This window comes from Terrapene carolina, unplaced genomic scaffold (genome assembly GCF_002925995.2).
Source record: "Terrapene carolina triunguis isolate 2854851 unplaced genomic scaffold, T_m_triunguis-2.0 Scaffold714, whole genome shotgun sequence".
Lineage (NCBI taxonomy): Eukaryota > Metazoa > Chordata > Testudines > Emydidae > Terrapene > Terrapene triunguis.
In genome coordinates, this window is record NW_020665065.1 from 21,385,299 (window position 1) to 21,404,071 (window position 18,773).

At 57.6% G+C, this 18,773-nt stretch overlaps 1 protein-coding gene across 1 annotated transcript in view; it reads left to right on the forward strand.

Moving 5' to 3' along the window:
* RAP1GAP (RAP1 GTPase activating protein) overlaps positions 1-18,773 on the forward strand; it is a 59,459-nt gene that overhangs the window by 34,838 nt on the left and 5,848 nt on the right. The window contains 5 exon segments of the mRNA XM_029913558.1: positions 1,389-1,466; positions 4,547-4,656; positions 5,297-5,410; positions 16,928-17,048; positions 17,360-17,563. Coding sequence (XP_029769418.1) covers positions 1,389-1,466; positions 4,547-4,656; positions 5,297-5,410; positions 16,928-17,048; positions 17,360-17,563 — 627 coding nt within the window.

Sequence of the window (18,773 nt, forward strand, 5' to 3'; positions counted from 1 at the left end):
CCTGCTCTGAGCCCCACAGCTTTAACTCCCCCATTGTGTGGCCAAGCCCGCCCGGGAGGCTGTGTGGTCCAGTGGTTAGCATAGGGGAGCTTGGAGTCAGGATTCCCAGGTTCCTTGCCCAGCTCTGTCACTGACTGGCTCTGTGACGTGGGGTGAGTCATAGCCTCGCTCTGTGCCTCAGTTTCCCCATCTGTTCCAGGGAGAGAGTGGGGGCTGTGAGGCATAGTAATCGATGCCTGTGAAATGCATGGAGATCCTGGAGGGAAGGGGCTAGGGAAGGGCCAAGCACCGGTGTCAGTGCCCGCTGGGAGTGGGAAGAGGAAGCACTAGCTTCAGGGTCTGGGTGAGTTCACCCAGTTCTCAGAACCAGCCCACTGCCAAGCTCTTAGGTGCTGGCGCCATCGTGTGGCCATGCCGCTGCACTGCACTTCAGCTCAGTTTACAGCTCCCTGGTCCCGTGCGCGGCTCCCCCCTTGTCCAGTGGTGGCCCTGGCTCTGCTCGGTGAGGGCGACAGCCAGGCAAGGTCTGAGGGATGCATAAGATGTGCCAGCTACTGTGCATGTTGGGTAAAGGAGGGCTTGTTTGCATTAAATGTCCATGTGCCCCCAAAGGAGGATTGAGGCCCCAAAGTTGGGCAGGGAAGGAGATGGGGCTGCACTCGGTGGTGTTACCGCCCTGGAATGCTGGGCTCCATGGCTGTGCTGAGCGCGGCAATGGCCAGTCCCCCACCATGGGCTCCTGCTCCTACGGAAAGCCATGGCCACTCTGCCGGTCCTGGCAGTGACAGCAGGAGCTGAGCCCCCGGTGCCCAGGGATGGTTGGCTAGGCCTCAGGGGAGGAGAAGTGCCAGCAGTCTGGGGTTCTATCCCTAGCTTGGACACTGACTTGCGGTGTAGCCTTAGGCAAACCATGGCCTCCTCTGTGCCTCAGTTTCCCCAGTTGTGAGAGATTGACCTGCCTGGGGCAGGGTGCAAGGAGGAGTTTGTTTTTGTCTGCAAAAGTTGCCCTGAGCTAGCCCCCTTCTCTTCTGTGTCATGCAGTCCTGCCCCCTTTCCCAGCTGCTCCCCACCCACCCTCCTCTCTCCCCACTGTGCAAGCCCCACAACACCCCCTCAGGCCTTCTCATGAGAGCTGCCAACTCCAAATCAACCATCCAGCGCCAGTAGCTGCTCAGTGGGGATCCCCACCACAGATACAGTGTCTCCCCACATAGCCCACCATGACACCCACATGCGCATCTGGCGACGGGCAACTATAGGGTGCTGTTAACGAGCCCTTTGTTACGATGGTCAAGCCATTTTTTTTGCATGACTCTCTTCTCTTTTTCTCCCCCCCCCCTCTTCTCCCCCTCCCCCTGCTCTGCTTCTCTCCTCTGTCCGCTTGCCAGTCATTGCTTGTCCCTGGAAAAGCGCCAAGTAGGTGCGGACGTCGAGGCAGCGCCATAGGGATAGGAACCATAGAAGAGGTTGATGTCTCTCTCTCTCTCTCTCTCTCTCTCTCCCCTCTCCCTGCACCCCTTTCCTCTCTGGAGCCAGCTCTGTACATGCGATGGGGGAGCTGGGCCGCAGTGGGAACATTGGCTGGCTGGGCCTGGCTGCCATCCCAGCATGCAGGGCAGCCCGGCTGGGCCTCTGGTGCTGCAGGGTGGTGCTTCTCTGCAGCTAAGTTCGAGGGGTCGGGTAGGGAGAGAGGCGTGTCAGCCTCCCTGGTACCTGCTGCTTTCACCCCTGCCTAGGTATTGGCACCCAGAGCCCCTTGGTCCTGCTGCCTTCCACCCCTTGCGGTGCCTCCCCGCCTCATAGCCCAGGGCCTCCAGCCCTCTGCCCCAGGCCTGGCCTCCCTGCAGAGTGAACTCGCGTTCTCACCAGCCTTGCCCCTCCCGCTCCCTCCGCACACGCCGGGCCGTGGCTGTAGCTGTGGCTGACCCGGCGGGCACAGACTACAGCTCGAGTGTGCATCACTCATCAGCTGCTACAGTGACCACTCGGCACTGAGGATGCAGCTGGCACCCAGTGGTGCCAGTCTGCAGGGCCGGTGCAACCACTAGGCGAACTAGGCGGCCGCCTAGGGCGCCATGTGGTTGGGGGCGCCAAAAAGCCCGCTCAGGGCAGGCAGTGGAGTGGAGGTAAGCTGGGACGGGTGGCGCGGAGAGGGCTGCCTGCAGAAAGTAAGGGGGGGGGGCGTGCAGGGGAACCGCTCCCCGCCCCAGCTCACCTCTGCTCCGCCTTCTCCCCTGAGCGCGCCGCCCCCGCTCTAATTCTCCTCCCCTCCCAAGCTTGCCGAGCCAAACAGCTGATTGGCGCCGCAAGCCTGGGAGGCGGGAGAAGTGGAGAAGGCAGAGCGGAGGTGAGCTGGGGCGGGGAGCTGCCGCGGGCGGGCACCGCAGGGTGGGGGGGGGGAACTGCCACAGGGGGGCACGCCTCAGGGCTGGGAGCTGCCGCAGGGGGGGCTCCCTGGCTCTTCCCCATGGCCTCCGCCCCAACCCCGCCCCTGCTCCGCCCCAGCCCCGCTCTCACTCCCCTGAAGACTGCAGCCAGGCCTGACCCTGCACTCACCATATGGTAAGTGGAGCGACCCGGCCCCAGCCTGGTCTGCTCCCCTGGCTCCCAGCCGCGCCGCCGGCGAGTGCTGGGGGGCGGTTCCTCCCTCCCTCCTCCCCCCAAGCCTGGGAGCCAGGGGAGCAGAGCAGGCTGGGGCCCCAGGCCCCTGTGGGGGACAGGGGGCTGGCTCCTTCCTGCGGGAAGTGGAGTGACCCGGCCCCAGCCTGCTCCGCTCCCCTGGCTCCCAGGCTTGGGGGGAAGGGGGAACTGCCCCCCCACACTCGCTGGCACGGCTGGGAGCCAGGGGAGTGGAGCAGGCTGGGGCCGGGTCGCTCCACTTCCCACATGAAGTGGCCAGCCCCCCCTCCCCCTCATCCCCCACGGAGGCCTGGGACCAGCCCCCCCCTCCCGTGGAGGCCTGGGGCGGGGCCCCACACAGCCCCTCCGCAGAGGCCTGGGCCCCCTCTTTCCCCCATGGAGGCCTGGGGCCCCACACAGCCCCCCTGCGGGGGGGCTGTGTAGGGCACCAAAATAGCTAGGGACGGCCCTGGCTCCCCGGGCCGGATGGGGGGCGCAAGGTGGAAGTTTCACCTAGGGCGCGAAATATCCTTGCACCAGCCCTGCCAGTCTGCCAGAGCTTCCCACCTTACCCACTGTGCCCCGAAGGACAGATGAATTCTCCTGCTATCCATCAGGAAGGTGTTCACAGAGCAGCACAGCCCAGCCCCCTGCAGTGCGACAAGCCCTGGGCTGGGCCAGCGCGGCCCTGGCAGGGGAGAGTTATGCCGCAGTGTGGCTGAGCTCACCGGAGCTGAGCTGACTCCATACAAGTCTCTGGGCATAGATCGCTCGGGCTAACCACAGTGCAGACCGCCCCCCTGCCCACTGAGAAGCCAGCAGGAGGCTAGTGCCTGCAGCCCAGCCCTGCCTGTTCCCATGTGGCCCCGTGCCTTCCCTTCACCTTGGCCGGGGCCTAGCATTGACACGACTGGGTCCCCAGCTGGGCTAGCCCCTCTGCTTGTTGCACTCTGATGAGCATAACTGGGGGCAATCCAGACTGGCCCCTGGCCTGACCCCACTGCTCCCCGCCCCGTCCCCAGCCAGTGTCGCTGGTTCCAAGGAGAGATCCAGCTATGGACACAGCCGCCATGCATGGCCCTGCCTGAGCTGGCAGGCAGTGCAAGCCAGTGGTTAGAGCAAGGGGCATGGGAGTACAGACTCCTGTGTTCCTCTCCTGTCTGTCACATCCCCTTACTGTGCCTCAGTTTCCCCACCTCTACAAGGGGGGTGACGGTACCTTCCTCACAGGGCTTCGGTCCAGTCCGTGCAGTACTTGGAGATCCTCAGGTGAAAGGTGCCAGAGGTGGGTGCAGGGCTTTGCAAAGGGCCGTGACTGCTTCAAGCTGTGCTGGAGTGCCCCACAGGCATGGGTCACCTCTCCCCATGTCAGGAAGCCCGGCTGAGAGGCCACGCTCCAGCCCCTCTGGCATGGTGCAGGCACCCCAGCAGTGCCCCTCCAATGCTGGGCATTCTCTGGTTGGACAGACGCTCACTCCCCCATAGCATCAGGCCCTCAGACCCCATCAGCCCTGCCCAGCCCCAGTCTCTGCCCCATGGCTAGCAGCTGGCACCACGTGATGGGGCAGAGTCATCGCCGAATTCCTCCTCTCCACCCAGCCCCCTGGCGCTCTGATGGGGCTCCAGCTGGAGGAGGCCCTGAGCCCAATGCCCAGCATTGGGAGATGTGTGTGAGCAGTAACCCGTGGGACCCAGCTAAGCAGGGGACTCCGGTGCTCTGGCAAATGCTGAAGGGGGAGCAGCCCTCAGGATGGGGGCACCTGCCCATTGCTGGGTTGGCTTCAGCTCCAATTTGGTTTTGCCCTTGGTCCAAGTCCAACCCCCCCGCCCCAGCGTGGGCCCCTGTGGAGGGGGGAAGGTGGCAGTGCCCCGCGGGGAGTCAGGGCTTCCCAGGACTGTCTGGCTGATGGGATCAAATCTTTTCCAGTCGCTGATTGTTCCTGGGAAGAGCCCGACACGGAAGAAATCCGGCCCCTTCAGCCCCCGGAGGAGCAGCGCCATCGGCATCGAGAACATCCAGGAGGTGCAGGAGAAAAGGTGGGTGAAGCCGTGGCAGGGGAGGAGCGGGGGCACCAAGACCTGCAAGAGAGAGCACCAGCTCCACCCCCAGGAAGAGACAGCTGGGTCCCGCCTGCCCTGCCCCAGCCCCGCTGTGCTGCACCCGTGCCAATGGGACAGGGAGCAGAGCCCCAAGCAGTGATGGGGAGGAGGAGGGAGGGGCCACCCCAGTGAGCACAGAGAACCTTCCCCGTGGCACCTCACTACGCGGCTCCGTCTCGCCAAGGCTGCTCCCAGCAGATATGCCTGGCCCCTGGTCAGACTGCCAGGGGCGGGGCGGGCTGGGCATGTGCTCTCCTCACGAGGGCAGCTTCCCGCAATTCACCCTGATTTCAGCCTGGCTTAGACCCCAAGGGGAGTGGGGATGCTGCCAAGCAGCAGTAGCTCCCACACTGCCAGGCCCAGGCCAACCTGGCCACACCAGGGATTGCCCTGCACCACGGCTGGCACTGAGCTCAGGGAAGACCAGGACAGGGACACCAGTCACCAATCCAGCCCTGCCGTGCTATGAGCTGGAAAATCTTGGTGCCCCCGGGAGGCAGCTGGAGCTGAGAGCTGCCCAGCAGTGAGCATGGCTCCCCCTGCCCTGGTCCAAGCATGTCGCTGGTGCCTCTCACAGGGAGAACCCAGCAGGCCCCCAGAAGACGCCTGACAGCGGCCACGTGTCCCAGGAGCCCAAGTCGGAGAACTCGTCCAACCAGAGCTCTCCAGAGATGCCCACCACGAAGAACAAGTCAGTTCCTCCTTGGCCCAGGGCTGGGATTCCCAGGGAGCCACATGGGCTGTCAGCAGAGAGCAAGATACACGTGGGGAAAAGCTACCAGAGCATTTCCCACGCGGAGGCGCTGGGCCAGGGGGCAGAGGGTCCTTTTCACTTGATCTGCACTCATTTGCTCTACTCTGAAAATGCCCATCAGAGGGTGGTCCAGCCCCACCCCCGCCGCAGGGCTCTGGGCACCCATGGGTGGGACCAGGGAAAGAGACTTGTCCAGGGGCAGCCAGTGAGGGGTCTGAGTTCCCTGTCTCTCCAAGGGTGGGGGAGGGAGAGGATGGGACATGTTGGAGGGTGCTGTGTCTCTCTGCTCTGTGTCTCAGGGGGAGAGTTTAGGGGGGTGCTGGGTCTCACTGCCCTGTGTCTCGGGGTGGGGGCATAGGGGGTGCTGGGTCTCACAGCCCAGTGTCTCAGGTGGGTGTAGGGGGTGTCTTGGAGGTGGGTTAGGGGGGTGCTGGGTCTCAGTACCCTGTATCTCGGAGGGTCATTGAGCGGGTGCTGTGTCTCACTGCCCTGTGTCTCAGGGGGAGAGTTAGGGGGGTGCTAGGTGTCACAGCCCAGTGTCTCGGGGGGGAGAGTTTAGGAGGGTGCTGGGTCTCACTGCCGTGTCTTGGGGGGCACAGGGGGGTGCTGGGTCTCACTGTCCAGTGTCTTGGATGGGGGGGGCACGGAGTCACCAGAGCAATGCTCTGGAACTATTCCCTACGAAGTCAGTCAGGACTCTGGGGGAGCCTCCTCTCTCTGTCTCCAGGGCAAGAAGCTTACACAGCTTCGACCTTCCCGGGTCTGACCTCAGAGCATTCAGCATCCTCTGCCCCACAGTGTACTTCCCACAGCAAGTCCGCCCAGGCTGGGCTCCTGGGGAAGCCAGAGGGCCCTGCACACCAACTCCATAGTCAGCAGTGACTCTCAGCCAGCCGGTAAAACAGGTTTATTAGTCAACAGGAACACAGCGTAGGGCAGATCTTGTTAGCACAGAAATCAGTGACTTTCAGCCAAGTCCATCTTGCGCGGAGGGGAGCCGAGAGCCAGGGCTCTGGTCCTCCCCCTGAGCCCCAAGCCAGCCCACACTTTCAGCTGCCTGGCCCCTACCCTGCCTGTTCCTCCTCCTCAGGCCTTTGTCTCGCTTCCCGGGCCAAGAGTCACCTGGTGGTGTCCCCCTCCTGGGTCTCAGGTTATGAAGGGGTGCCCAGAGCATACATGCAGGGAGCTGGAGCAACCCCCGCAAAAGTCACACAGGCTTAATCCCACCACCTAGACATTGGTGCAATACACAGGGAAACTGAGGCACACACAGCATTCATGCAAAACTGTAAGACTCACATACAACATAACAAGGGAAAATCCCTACTTTGTCACATCTCTCCCCCCTTCAAGACCAAACTGAGCGGGGTCACTTTAGCCAGTGACCTGGGGAAGTTCAGGTCTCCCTCTCCGGAAGATAGCATCAACCGTAACATTTGCACTCTCTTTAACGTGGACCACCTCCCTCTCATAATCCTGGTAGGACAGACTCCACCTCAGGAGCTTGGCATTGGCCCCTCTCATCTGGTGCAGCCACGGCAGGGCGAATGGTCCAAGTAAACAGTGAAGCGCCGCCCAAATAGATCCGGCTGCAGCCTTTTAGGAGCCCACTCCATGGCCAGGCACTGCTTCTCTATGGCTGCATAGCCCTGCTCCCGGGACAGCAGCTTCCTGCTTAGGAACATGATGTGGTGTTCCCCCCCCTTGCATTGTGTGTGGAATCGGTGAACACCATAAAGGTCTTGTCAAAGTCTGGGTTTCCCAGCACCGGGCCCTTGACCAGATCCTTCTTCAGCGTGCAGAGAGCCCTCTGGCACTGCCCGGTCCAGACCAGCTTGTCTGGCTTACCTTTCTTGCATAGCTCAGTGATGGGAGCTGACACAGAGCTAACGTGGGGCATAAACCTCCGGGAGTGCCCCGCCATCCCAATAAAGGCCTGGGCCTGTTTCTTAGTCTGGGGAGCAAGCCAGTCTCTGATTGCCCCCACTTTGGCTGGCTCTGGCTTTAGGCAGCCGGTCCCCACCTTGTGGTCCAGGTACGACACCTCTGCCGTCCCCACCTTGCACATCCCAGCTTTTACAGTCAGCCCTGCATCCTGGAGGCGACCCAGCCACCTCTTCACCTGGGACACCTGGTCCTCCCAGGTCTGGCTAATGGCACAAATATCATCAGTGTAACCAAGGGTAAAATTATCCATCCCCCTCAGTAACTGATCCACCTGGTGTTGGTAGGTGACTGGTGCCTCCTTGAGGCCGAAAGGTAGGACTAGGGACTTGTACAGCCCCTAAGGGGTGACAAAAGCAGGTTTCAACCTGGCATCTGTGTCACGGAGTCCCCGGGCGATGCTCTGGAACTGCTCCCCGCAAAGCCAGTGAGGACTTTGGGGAGCCTCCTCTCCCTCGGAGCAGACCGTCTTCAGGGCAAGAAGCTCACACGGCTTCACCTCCTGGGTCTGTCCTTGGAGCATTCAGCATATGCCCCTCCGTGCGCTTCCCACAGCGAGTCCGCCCAGGCTGGGTCCTGGGGAAGCCAGAAGGTCCTGCATGCACCCCCACTTCGCAGTCAGACGTGACTCTCAGCCAGCCAGTAAAACAGAGGTTTATTAGATGACAGGACCTCAGTCTAAAACAGAGCTTGTAGGTACAAAGAACCGGACCCCTCAGCCGGATCCATCCTGGGGTCCTGTGAGCCAGACACCCCCGTCTTCTGCCCTCACTCCTAGTCCCCAGCCAGCTCCAAACTGAAACCCCGTCCCCCCAGCCCCTCCTCCTCTCGGCTTTGTCTCTTTCCCGGGCCAGGAGGTCACCTGATCTCTTTGTTCACCTTTAGCTATCCCCTTGCAAGGGGGGAGGGCCCTGGCCATTTGTTACTAGGAGACAGAGGGTCAGTGATTTATGCACACTGGCCTTTATCCCACCACCTAGAGACTTAATAAATGCACAGGGGAATGCATAGGGGAAACTGAGGCAGTATTAGGGGAAACATTAAGAACAGTCCCACTTCGTCACAATCTGCGAGTAGCCTTTGGTGAAATCCCTGGTCATGGGGTACCAAGTCCCCCCCCAACTTGTCTAGGATCTCATCAGGCCTCGATATGGGCAGACATGGTGATGGCCTTGAGCTTCCGATAGGCCACACAGAATCAGCCCATCTTTCCTGGGGACTATGGGAGAGGCCCCCAGGAGAGGTCCCCGGGGCTGGTGGATGGCTGGATCACCCCTAAAGCCAGCATGTCTCTGACTTCTCCCTCCTGGGCCTGGGCTGTGTTCCCCGTTACTCTGAATGGGGAACACCTGATGGGAGGGCCGGCTCCCATCTCCACCCAGTGGACAGCTCGGTTTGTGAGCCCAGGCCGGTTGGAAAACAGCTGTGGGTACGAATGCAGCATCTCTCTGATCTCTGCCTGCTGGGCAGGGGTTAGCTGGTCAGAGAGGGGAACTGATTCCAGCAAGGGGCCGGCTCTGGTCTCAGGGACCACACACGGCCAGTACCAGCCTCTCCCTGTCACAGTACAGCTCCATCATGTTGACCTTGTCCCCTGGTGGCTGTGAGCCCGATTGGGCAGTTCCACCACATCGTTCTTCTCATTCACCTGCTGGATGACCTTGAAGGGCCCGTCCCAGGCAGCTTGCAGCTTATTCTTCCTCACTGGGACGAGACCCATCACCTGGTCCCTGGTGCCGTAGGCTGAGTGGTCGTACCAGTGCCTCCCTGGGGCCCTGGCTAGGTGCTCCCAGTGCCTCCCTTGGGCCCTGGCTAGGTGCTCCCTGGCCAGACCCATGAGCTCAGCGAGCTTTTCCCGGAAAGTCAGTACATACTCCACCACTGATTCTCCATCGGGGGTGGCCTTCCCCTCCCATCTGTCCCTCACCAAGTTCAGGGCCACCTTCTGAAAAGGCTCCTCTATGACAGACAGGTGTCCCAAGCTGCTTTACCCTTGTCCCAGGCCATTTGCACCCTCTGGACAAGGCAGCCCTGGTTGGCAGCTGTCCCCCCTGGCTGTGGTTCCTCACACTCAGCTGGGGTCTCTGATCCCCCTGGGCTCAGCTCTGCCCCTGCTGTCCCAGTGAGGGCAGGCAGGAAGCCCGCTGCTTTGCTCACAGCATCAGAGCCAGCGTGAGCCACCTCCCCCATGTGCAGGGGGGCAGGGAGCATCTCTCTGTCCCACTCAGCTCCAGGGCTCTGGTTACAGACAGGCAGGTGGTCAAAAAAGCAAACAGGATGTTAGGAATCATTAAAAAGGGGATAGAGAATAAAAAGGAGAATATATTATTGCCCTTATATAAATCGATGGTACGCCCACATCTCGAATACTGCGTACAGATGTGGTCTCCTCATCTCAAAAAAGATATACTGGCACTAGAAAGGTTCAGAGAAGGGCAACTAAAATGATTAGGGGTTTGGAACGGGTTCCATATGAGGAGAGATTAAAGAGGCTAGGACTTCTCAGCTTGGAAAAGAGGAGGCTAAGGGGGGATATGATAGAGGTATATAAAATCATGAGTGATGTGGAGAAAGTAGATAAGGATAATATTTACTTATTCCCATAATACAAGAACTAGGGGTCACCAAATGAAATTAATAGGCAGCAGGTTTAAAACAAATACAAGGAAGTTCTTTTTTTTTTTTTAAATGCGAGAGTTGGAAGGGACCTCAGGAGGTCATCTAGTCCAACCCCCTGCTCAAAGCAGGAGCAATCCCCAGACAGATTTTTTTTCCACAGATCCCTAAATGGCCCCCTCAAGGATTGAACTCGCAACCCTGGGTTTAGCAGGCCAATGCTCAAACCACTGAGCTATCCCTCATTTCTTCACACAGCGCACAGTCAACTTGTGGAACTCCTTACCTGAGGAGGTTGTGAAGGCTAGGACTATAACAGGGGGCTGGTTTTGTTCAACATCTTCATTAATGATCTGGAGGATGGGATGGATTGCACCCTCAGCAAGTTCACAGATGACACTAAGCTGGGGGGAGAGGTAGATATGCTGGAAGGTAGGGTTAGGGTCCAGGGTGACCTAGACAAATTGGAGGATTGGGCCAAAAGAAATCTAATGAGGTTCAACAAGGACAAGTGCAGAGTCCTGCACTTAGAATGGAAGAATTCCATGCACTGCTACAGGCTGGGGACAGACTGGCTAAGAGGCAGTTCTGCAGAAAAGCACCTGGGGATTACAGTGGATGAGAAGCTGGATGAGAGTCAACAGTGTGCCTTTGTTGCCAAGAAGGCTAACAGAATATTGGACTGCATTAGTAGGAGTGTTGCCAGCAGATTGTGGGAAGTGATTTAGCCCCTCTATTGGGCACTGGTGAAGCCACATCTGGAATATTGCGTCCAATTGGAGAGAGTCCAGCGGCGGGCAACGAAAATGATTAGGGGGCTGGGGCACATGACTTTATGAGGAGAGGCTGAGGGGACTGGACTTATTTAGTCTGCAGAAGAGTGGTGGGGGGGGGGGGGGAAGGATTTGATAGCAGCCTTCAACTACCTGAAGGGGGGTTCCAAAGTGGATAGAGCTAGGCTGTTCTCAGTGGTGGCAGATGACAGAACAAGGAACAATGGTCTCAAGTTGCAGTGGGGGAGGTCTAGGTTGGATATTAGGAAAAACTATTTCACTAGGAGGGTGGTGAAGCACTGGAATGGGTTCCCTAGGGAGGTGGTGTAATCTCCATCCTTAGAGGTTTTTAAGGCCTGGCTTGACAAAACCCTGGCTGGGATGATTTAGTTGGGGTTGGTCCTGCTTTGAGCAGGGGGTTGGACTAGATGACCTCCTGAGGTCTCTTCCAACCCTAATTCTTCTATGATTCTTCTATGATTCTTCTAGGGTTTAAAAGAGAACTGGATAAATTTATGGAGGTTAAGTCCATTAATGGCTATTAGCCAGGATGGGTAAGGAATGGTGTCCCTAGCCTCTGTTTGTCAGAGGGTGGAGATGGATGGCAGGAGAGAGATCACTTGATCATTACCTCTTAGGTTCACTCCCTCTGGGGCACCTGGCATTGGCCACTGTCGGTAGACAGGATACTGGGCTAGATGGACCTTTGGTCTGACCCAGTACGGCCGTTCTTATGTATCCTGAGCCTAGCAGCTCCTTCCCACGGCCAGCAGGTCATCTGCATTTTCACTGACCGCATCAGTCTCAGCCAATTGGTTCCCTGGATTCAAATTCAAATCCTCAGCCGTTACAGGAGCAGGGCCTGGATCCTGTCCCAAATAGATACAGTCATCCCCCAACAGGACTTCACAGCCGATATCTTGGAGAACCCCAACTACCAGCCAGCTCGGCCCCTCCTGTGTCTGCACAGGGATCCGGGCCATAGGCAGGGCGAGGGGCTTCCTCCCTGGGACCTTCACCCAGGTCACACAGCCCTACAGCATCTGGTGAGGCTGCACCACCTGAGGCCTGACAACAGTTCTCTATGTCCCAGGGTCTCGCCACCCCAGGAATGTTTCCCCATTGACCACCACCTTCCGCTCCCACTGGGGGTCCGAGGGGCCTGAGTCCAGGAGAATCCACGCAGACATATACGCTGGGGCTAGGAGTGAGAGCCAGTCTGCCACCCCGCCCATCTGACTAAACAGCTCTATGGCCTTGGGACCCAGGAATGGGGCTAGCCTTTCCTGTCTCTCATGGTCCTCTGACTCCTTCGATCTCAGCTCCAATTCCATCCATCTCAGATCCACCGATGGGGAACCCGGTGGAGACCCCCATGCTGGTCAGGGACACGGGTCTCCAGGACACTAGGCTGCTCCCAGCCTATCTTGTGGCCCCAGCTGGGTCAGGAACCAGTGTGAACCCTGGGGCTGCCTGGCTGCTTCCAGCCTCTCTCGCGGCCCCAGCTGGGTTAGGAACCGGCTCCTTAGAGCGATCCTCGTCTTCCAACTGAGCAGTCAGCTGTGCCTTAGTGAGCTTTCCAATACGCAGCCCCCTCTCTCTGCACAGCTCTACAATGTCCTTCTTAAGGAGATGGTTATAGACCATCTCCACGCTGTTCCCAAGTGGTCACGGACTCACAGGCCTGGGCTCTCTCAACTCCCCCACGGTCCCTGGGAGGAACCTGAGACGATGTGCAGTCTATATGGTTTTATAAAATATGGTAATGAGTGAATATTATGTAACTGGAATATGCTTCATGCAAAAGGTCTCTTGTAAGGTATCATTACAAAGCTTATAATCTACTGAGTGTGATCATCCTATTTGTATAAATGTACCACTCTTGTATCTGGAACTAGAAATATGAAATATAACTCTGAGGGCCTATTGTAATTATGCAAAGTGGTTTGGAATCTTGATGACTCCCATTAACCAGGACCATTGTCTGCAGATGGCTGTGTTTACCTGTGAGTCTTCCTGTATATGTGTGTGCTGGCAAGTGGGCAATGAAGTCTTGCAGTGACATGTGATCATGTCACCTGAACTGGAATCCACCTTTAACCTGGTGCTTTTCCAGTGAGGGGGGGTGGAAACCCAGAGAGAGACAAAGGATTCCCGCCTTATGCAAAAGATATATAAAGGGGTGGAAGAGAACAGAGAAGGAGGGAGGAGCCATCATGAAGAATCCCCTAGCTATCACCTGAGCTGGAACAAGAGCTGTGCCAGGGGAAAGAATTGTGCCCAGGCCTGGAAGGTGTCCAGTCTGAGGAAAAAACTTACTGAAGCATCTCTGAGGGTGAGATTATCTGTATTCAGTTTGATTAGACGTTTTATTTTATTTTGCTTGGTGACTTACTTTGTTCTGTCTGTTACTACACCTCTACCCCGATATAACGCGACCCGATATAACACAAATTCAGATCTAACGTGGTAAAGCAGTGCTCTGGGGGGGGCTGCGCACTCCGGCGGATCAAAGCAAGTGGTAAGATTTTTTGGCTCCCGAGGACAGTGTTATATCGGAGTAGAGGTGTACTTGGAACCACTTAAATCCAGCTTTGAGTTAATTAATAAGTCAAAAGTGATTTTATTAAATACAGAGTATGTATTAATACCTGGGGGAGCAAACAACTGTGCATATCTCTCTATCAGTGTTATAGAGGGCGAACAATTTATGAGTTTACTCTGCATAAGCTTTATGCAGGGTAAAACGGATTTATTTGGGTTTAGACCCCATTGGGAGTTGGGCATCTGAGTGCGAAAGACAAGCACACTTCTGTGAGCTGTTTTCAGGTAAACTTGCAGCTTTGGGACAAGTAATTCAGACCCTGGGTCTGTGTTGGAGCAGACGGGAGTGTCTGGCTCAGCAAGACAGGGTGCTGGAGTCCTGAGCTGGCAGGGAAAACAGGAGCAGAGGTAGTCTTGGCACATCAGTTGGCAGCTCCCAGGGGGGTTTCTGTGATCCAACCCATCACAGAACCCCTTCAGTGCAACAGCTTTATCGGGGGTCCACTCTCTCTCGGGGTTGAGCCGTAGGCTCCTCCGCCTCCTGGAACCGCACCTCTCTGAGCCTTCAGCATGCCTGTCCCCAGGGCCGGTGCAAGGATATTTTGTGCCCTAGGCAAAACTTCCACCTTGCGCCCCTCCTCCCCCTCCCCTCCCCCCGGAGCATCGCTTATTATAAACTTTCAAAAATGAATACAGTAGTGTAAAAAAAATTGGGGGGCACCACTTTTTGGCGCCCCCAAATCTTGGCAACCTAGGCGGCCGCCTAGTTCGCCTAGCAGTTACACCGGCCCTGCCTGTCCCTCGGACTCTCAGGCCTCTGCTCTCTCAGCTCCCCACTATCCCTGGGAGGAACCCCTTCAGTGCGACAGCCCATCTCGGGGGTCCACCTCTCTCAGGATTAAGCCTCCGCCTCCTGGAACCGCACCTCTTGGAGCCTCCAGCACGCCTGCCTAGCCATTCGGTCCCTAGTCTGTAGCAGTGCATGGCATTCTTTAAGTACAGGACTCTGCACTTGTCCTTGTTGAACTGCATCAGATTTCTTTTGGCCCAATCCTCTAATTTGTCTAGGTCCCTCTGTATCCTATCCCTACCCTCCAGCGTATCTACCACTGCTCCCAGTTTAGTGTCATCTGCAGACTTGCTGAGGGTGCAATCCACACCATCCTCCAGATCATTAATGAAGATATTGAACAAAACCGGCCCCAGGACCGACCCTTGGGGCACTCCGCTTGATACCAACTGCCAACTAGACATGGAGCCATTGATCACTACCCGTTGAGCCCGACGATCTAGCCAGCTTTCTATCCACCTTATAGTCCATTCATCCAGCCCATACTTCTTTAACTTGCCGGCAAGAGTACTGTGGAAGACTGTATCAAAAGCTTTGCTAAAGTCAAGGAATAACACGTCCACTGCTTTCCCCTCATCCACGGCGCCAGTTATCTCCTCATAGAAGGCAATTAGGTTGGTCAGGTATGACTTGCCCTTGGTGAATCCATGCTGACTGTTCCTGATCACTTTCCTCTCCTCAAAGTGCTTCAGAATTGATTCCTTGAGGAATCCCCACTTTGTCAAACGGGGGGTTCTGGGTCTCACTGCCCTGTGTCTCGGGGGGGTACGGGGGGTACTGAGTCTCACTGCCCTGTGTCTTGGGGGGTACCAGAGGGCTGCTCTGTCTCGGGGTGGGGTACAGGGAGGGTGCTGGGTCTCACTGCCCTGTGTCTTGTGGGGGTATAGGGGGGTGCTGGATCTGACTGCCCTGTGTCTCGGAGGGGTACAGGAGGGGTGCTAGGGTCTCACTGCCCAGTGTTTCGGGGGGGCACAGAGGGTACTTGGTCTCACTGCCTTGTGTCTTGGGGGGCCAGTTAAGGGGGTGCTGTGTCTCACTTCCCTGTGTCTCGGGGGGGCACAGGGGGGTGCTGGGTCTCACTGCCCTGTGTCTTGTGGGGGAAAGGGGGATATTGGGTCTCACTGCCCTGAGTCTCAGGGGGGCATGGAGGGGGTGCTGGGTCTCACAGCCCAGTGTCTCGGGGGGGGCGCAAGGGGAGTGTGGGGTCTAACTGGCCAGTGTCTCGGAGGAACAGGGGGATGCTGGGTCTCACTGGCCAGTGTCTCAGGGGGGTGCAGGGGGTGTCTTGGGGTTTGTGTTGGGGGGTGCTGGGTCTCACAGCCCAGTGTCTTGGGGGGCAGAGGAGGTGCTCAGTCTCACTGCCCAGTGTCTCAGGGGGGCGCAGGGGGTGTCTCGATGGGCGGGTTAGGGGGGTGCTGGGTCTCACTGCCCTGTGTCTCGGGGAGGGGTGTAGGAGGGTGTAACGAAGCGGCCTTTGGCGGGACACTAGTGAGAGTATCAATTCAGGACAAATTACTTAGAGCAGGGCAGTCACAGCCCAAGGCTGGGGGTCCTTCACTACTAAGGCATCACTAAACCAGCCAGACAGAGAGGACTTCGGTTTTACCCCACTGGCTAACCAGAAGTTATACAAGCAATTCCCTTAGACACTCCAGTTTCCCAGTATCACCACCAGTGCCACTCCTTATGGGGATGAATGGTTATGAAAACCAATACCCCAGTAAAAGAAAAAAGATTCTCCCGATCCCAAAGGCCCGAGCCCCAGACCCAGGTCAATATACAAGTCAGATCTTACCCACAAATCACGCTGTTGCCAATCCTTTAGGATCTAAAATCTAAATGTTTATTCATAAAAAGAAAGAAATACAGATGAGAGTTAAAATTGGGTAAATGGAATCACAGTAATGGCAAAGTTCTTGGTTCAGGCTTGTAGCAATGATGAAATAAACTGCAGGTTTAAATCAAGTCTCTGGAGCATCCCCAGCTGGGATGCGTCATTCAGTCCTTTGTTCAGAGCTTCAGTTTGTAGCAAAGTCCCTCCAGAGGTAAGAAGCAGGATTGAAGACAAAATGGAGGGGTTTCCAGGGCCTTTTATATCCTCTGCCATGTGGAAGGACACCCCTTTGTTCTTACTGTGGAAAATCACAGCAGCAAGATGGAGTTTGGAGTCACATGGGCAAATCACAAATCAGGTAGAGCAGCCATTGCTCACATGGTACCTTGAAAGTTCCCAGGAAAACTCAGATGTGGATTGGCGTCTCCCACAGTCCATTGTCAGTTAAGTGTTTCTTGATTAGGCACTTACTGAGAATAGTCCTTTCTCAAGAAGCTGACCAAATGCTTCACTAATGCTACTTAGAATCAAACATTGAGATACAAGTACATAGCCCATATTCATAACTTCACATACAAAAATGATACACACATACAGACAGCATAATCATAACCAGCAAATTGCAACCTTTTCATAGACACCTTACTTGACCTCCTTTGTACCAGATTTGGTGCAACTCTAGGATCTTGGTTGCAACAATGATCTATACGGTCACAGTTCATGTCAATAACGTCACAGGGAGTGCTGGGTCTCACTGGCTAGTGTCTCAGGGGGAACAGGGTCTCACTGCCCTGTGTCTTGGGGGGACACAGCAGGTTCCTGGGTCTCACTGCCTTGTGTCTCGGGGGGGAGGTTTTAGGGGGGTACTGGGTCTGACTGCCCCATGTCTGCAGGGGGGAGCCGGCGTTGCAGAGGCCCGAGGTGCTGCGGGATTTCTCCCGCTCGTCATCCAGCGCCAGCAGCTTCGGCAGCGTGGTGGAGGAGAACGAGGGTGCTGACGATGACACGGGCGCAGTAAGTCAGGATGGAGCTTGGTGCACTGGCCCCTTTCCCTGCCCTCTCAGCCTCGGGCTGGAGGGGCCCTTGCTGCACAGTCGGGTCCCTGCTGGCCACGGGGCACTGAGGGGGGATCGCAGCCATGGAGCCTGTCTCCTGAGTGGGGGGTCCCTGTCAGCAGGGACGGGGGGGCTCAGTGGCTGGGGAGGACCCAGCATCCTCAGCTGGGAGGGGACTCTAAGTCTTCCAGGAAGAGCCCATTTCCAGAGCTCATCAGCCGGGGAATGTCTGCCTCACCGCCCCCCATCCCTCTCCTGTGTGTGCTGCAGGAGAGCCAGGCCTCGGGGACGCCCCACAAGCGAGACTCCTTCATCTACAGCACGTGGCTGGATGACAGCCTCAGCACTGCCAGCGGGGGGAGCTCTCCAGGTACCTGACCGGGACCCCACCCAGTGCGGCCCCAGCCACCGCTGGCCCCTACCCCCCACACCACCTGCCCCCTCCCCCTTTCCTCTGTGCCCTCCCCCGGTGCTGCCTCTCTGAGATCCTCCTGATGCATCTATGGGGCAAGAGCCTGGCCTCTGCCACAGACCTGCCAGCAGGGGGCTGCAATCACACTGCACCGTACCCCAGCCATGGCGGGAAGGAGAGCCGAGTGCCCCCCCACCTCCCTGTTCACACACTCTGCCAAGCACCATACCACGGCACAGCGACCCCTGCTGTAGCACCTCAAGCTTCTGCGTTTGCCCGTGTGTCCACCTACCTTGCCAGCGAACAGCTCTGGGGATGGGCAAGATAGCCTGGCGTCTGGGGCTGGTTGCGCCAAAGGGGCAGACGATAATCGCTAGCTCTTGTATAACATGTCAAAGCGGTTGGGCGCTCAGATGCCATTAGCAGGGGGATCTGAGTCTCCATTTTATAGATGGGGGAACTGAGGCACCCAAGTTCACACAGCAGGCCCCTGGCAGAGCTGGGAATAGAGCCCAGGTCTCTTGAATCCCAGTGTAGTGCACTGTCCACTAGGCCGCACTGCTTCCCATGCTGGGTGGAGAGCTGGGGGGGTTGGGGCATACACACTGTTTGGGGAGTGGAGCCTCAGGGGCCCGTAGCATCAGGAAAAGAACTGCAAGGGTTCAAACTTTCCAGCTGGCTGGAAATCTTCCTGCTGCCAGCTCAGGGGGCACTAGAAATCCCACAGCAGGGAGATGCTGCTGGTGGGGTGTCGGGGGAAAGGCAGAGCCCTGAGTTCAGGCCATGGCAGGGCTGAAGCTGCCGTCTCTGCTCGTGCTGCTCTACGCTGCTGGAGATAGCACAGCTAGCTGGTAATGCGCAGCACGCTGGGTTTGGCTTCAGTGTAGCCAGGTTCCTTTTTGTGCCTCTCGGGAAGCGTCAAGCAGCCTTAAAGGGGAGCAGAAATGGCGCCCAGTGAAGCCTGCATGTGCAGGGGGCTTCCACTGCCAGTGAACCACTGGCATGAGGCCTCTGTACCTGCCCTGCTCCCAGCCAGGGCAGGGCAGGGCAGGAGGCACACCAGGGGTGGATCAGGCTGTGGTCAGGGACGTTGCCCTGCAGCTATTCTCTAGGGTTACCATATTCAAACATTTAAAAAAGAGGCCCCGGTCCCGCCCCCGGCCCTGCCCCAACTCCGCCCCGGCCCCGCCCCAACCCCACCCCTTCTCCGCCCCCATTCCAACCCCTTCCCCAAAGTCCCTGCCCCAACTCTGCCCCCTCCTCTGAGCACCC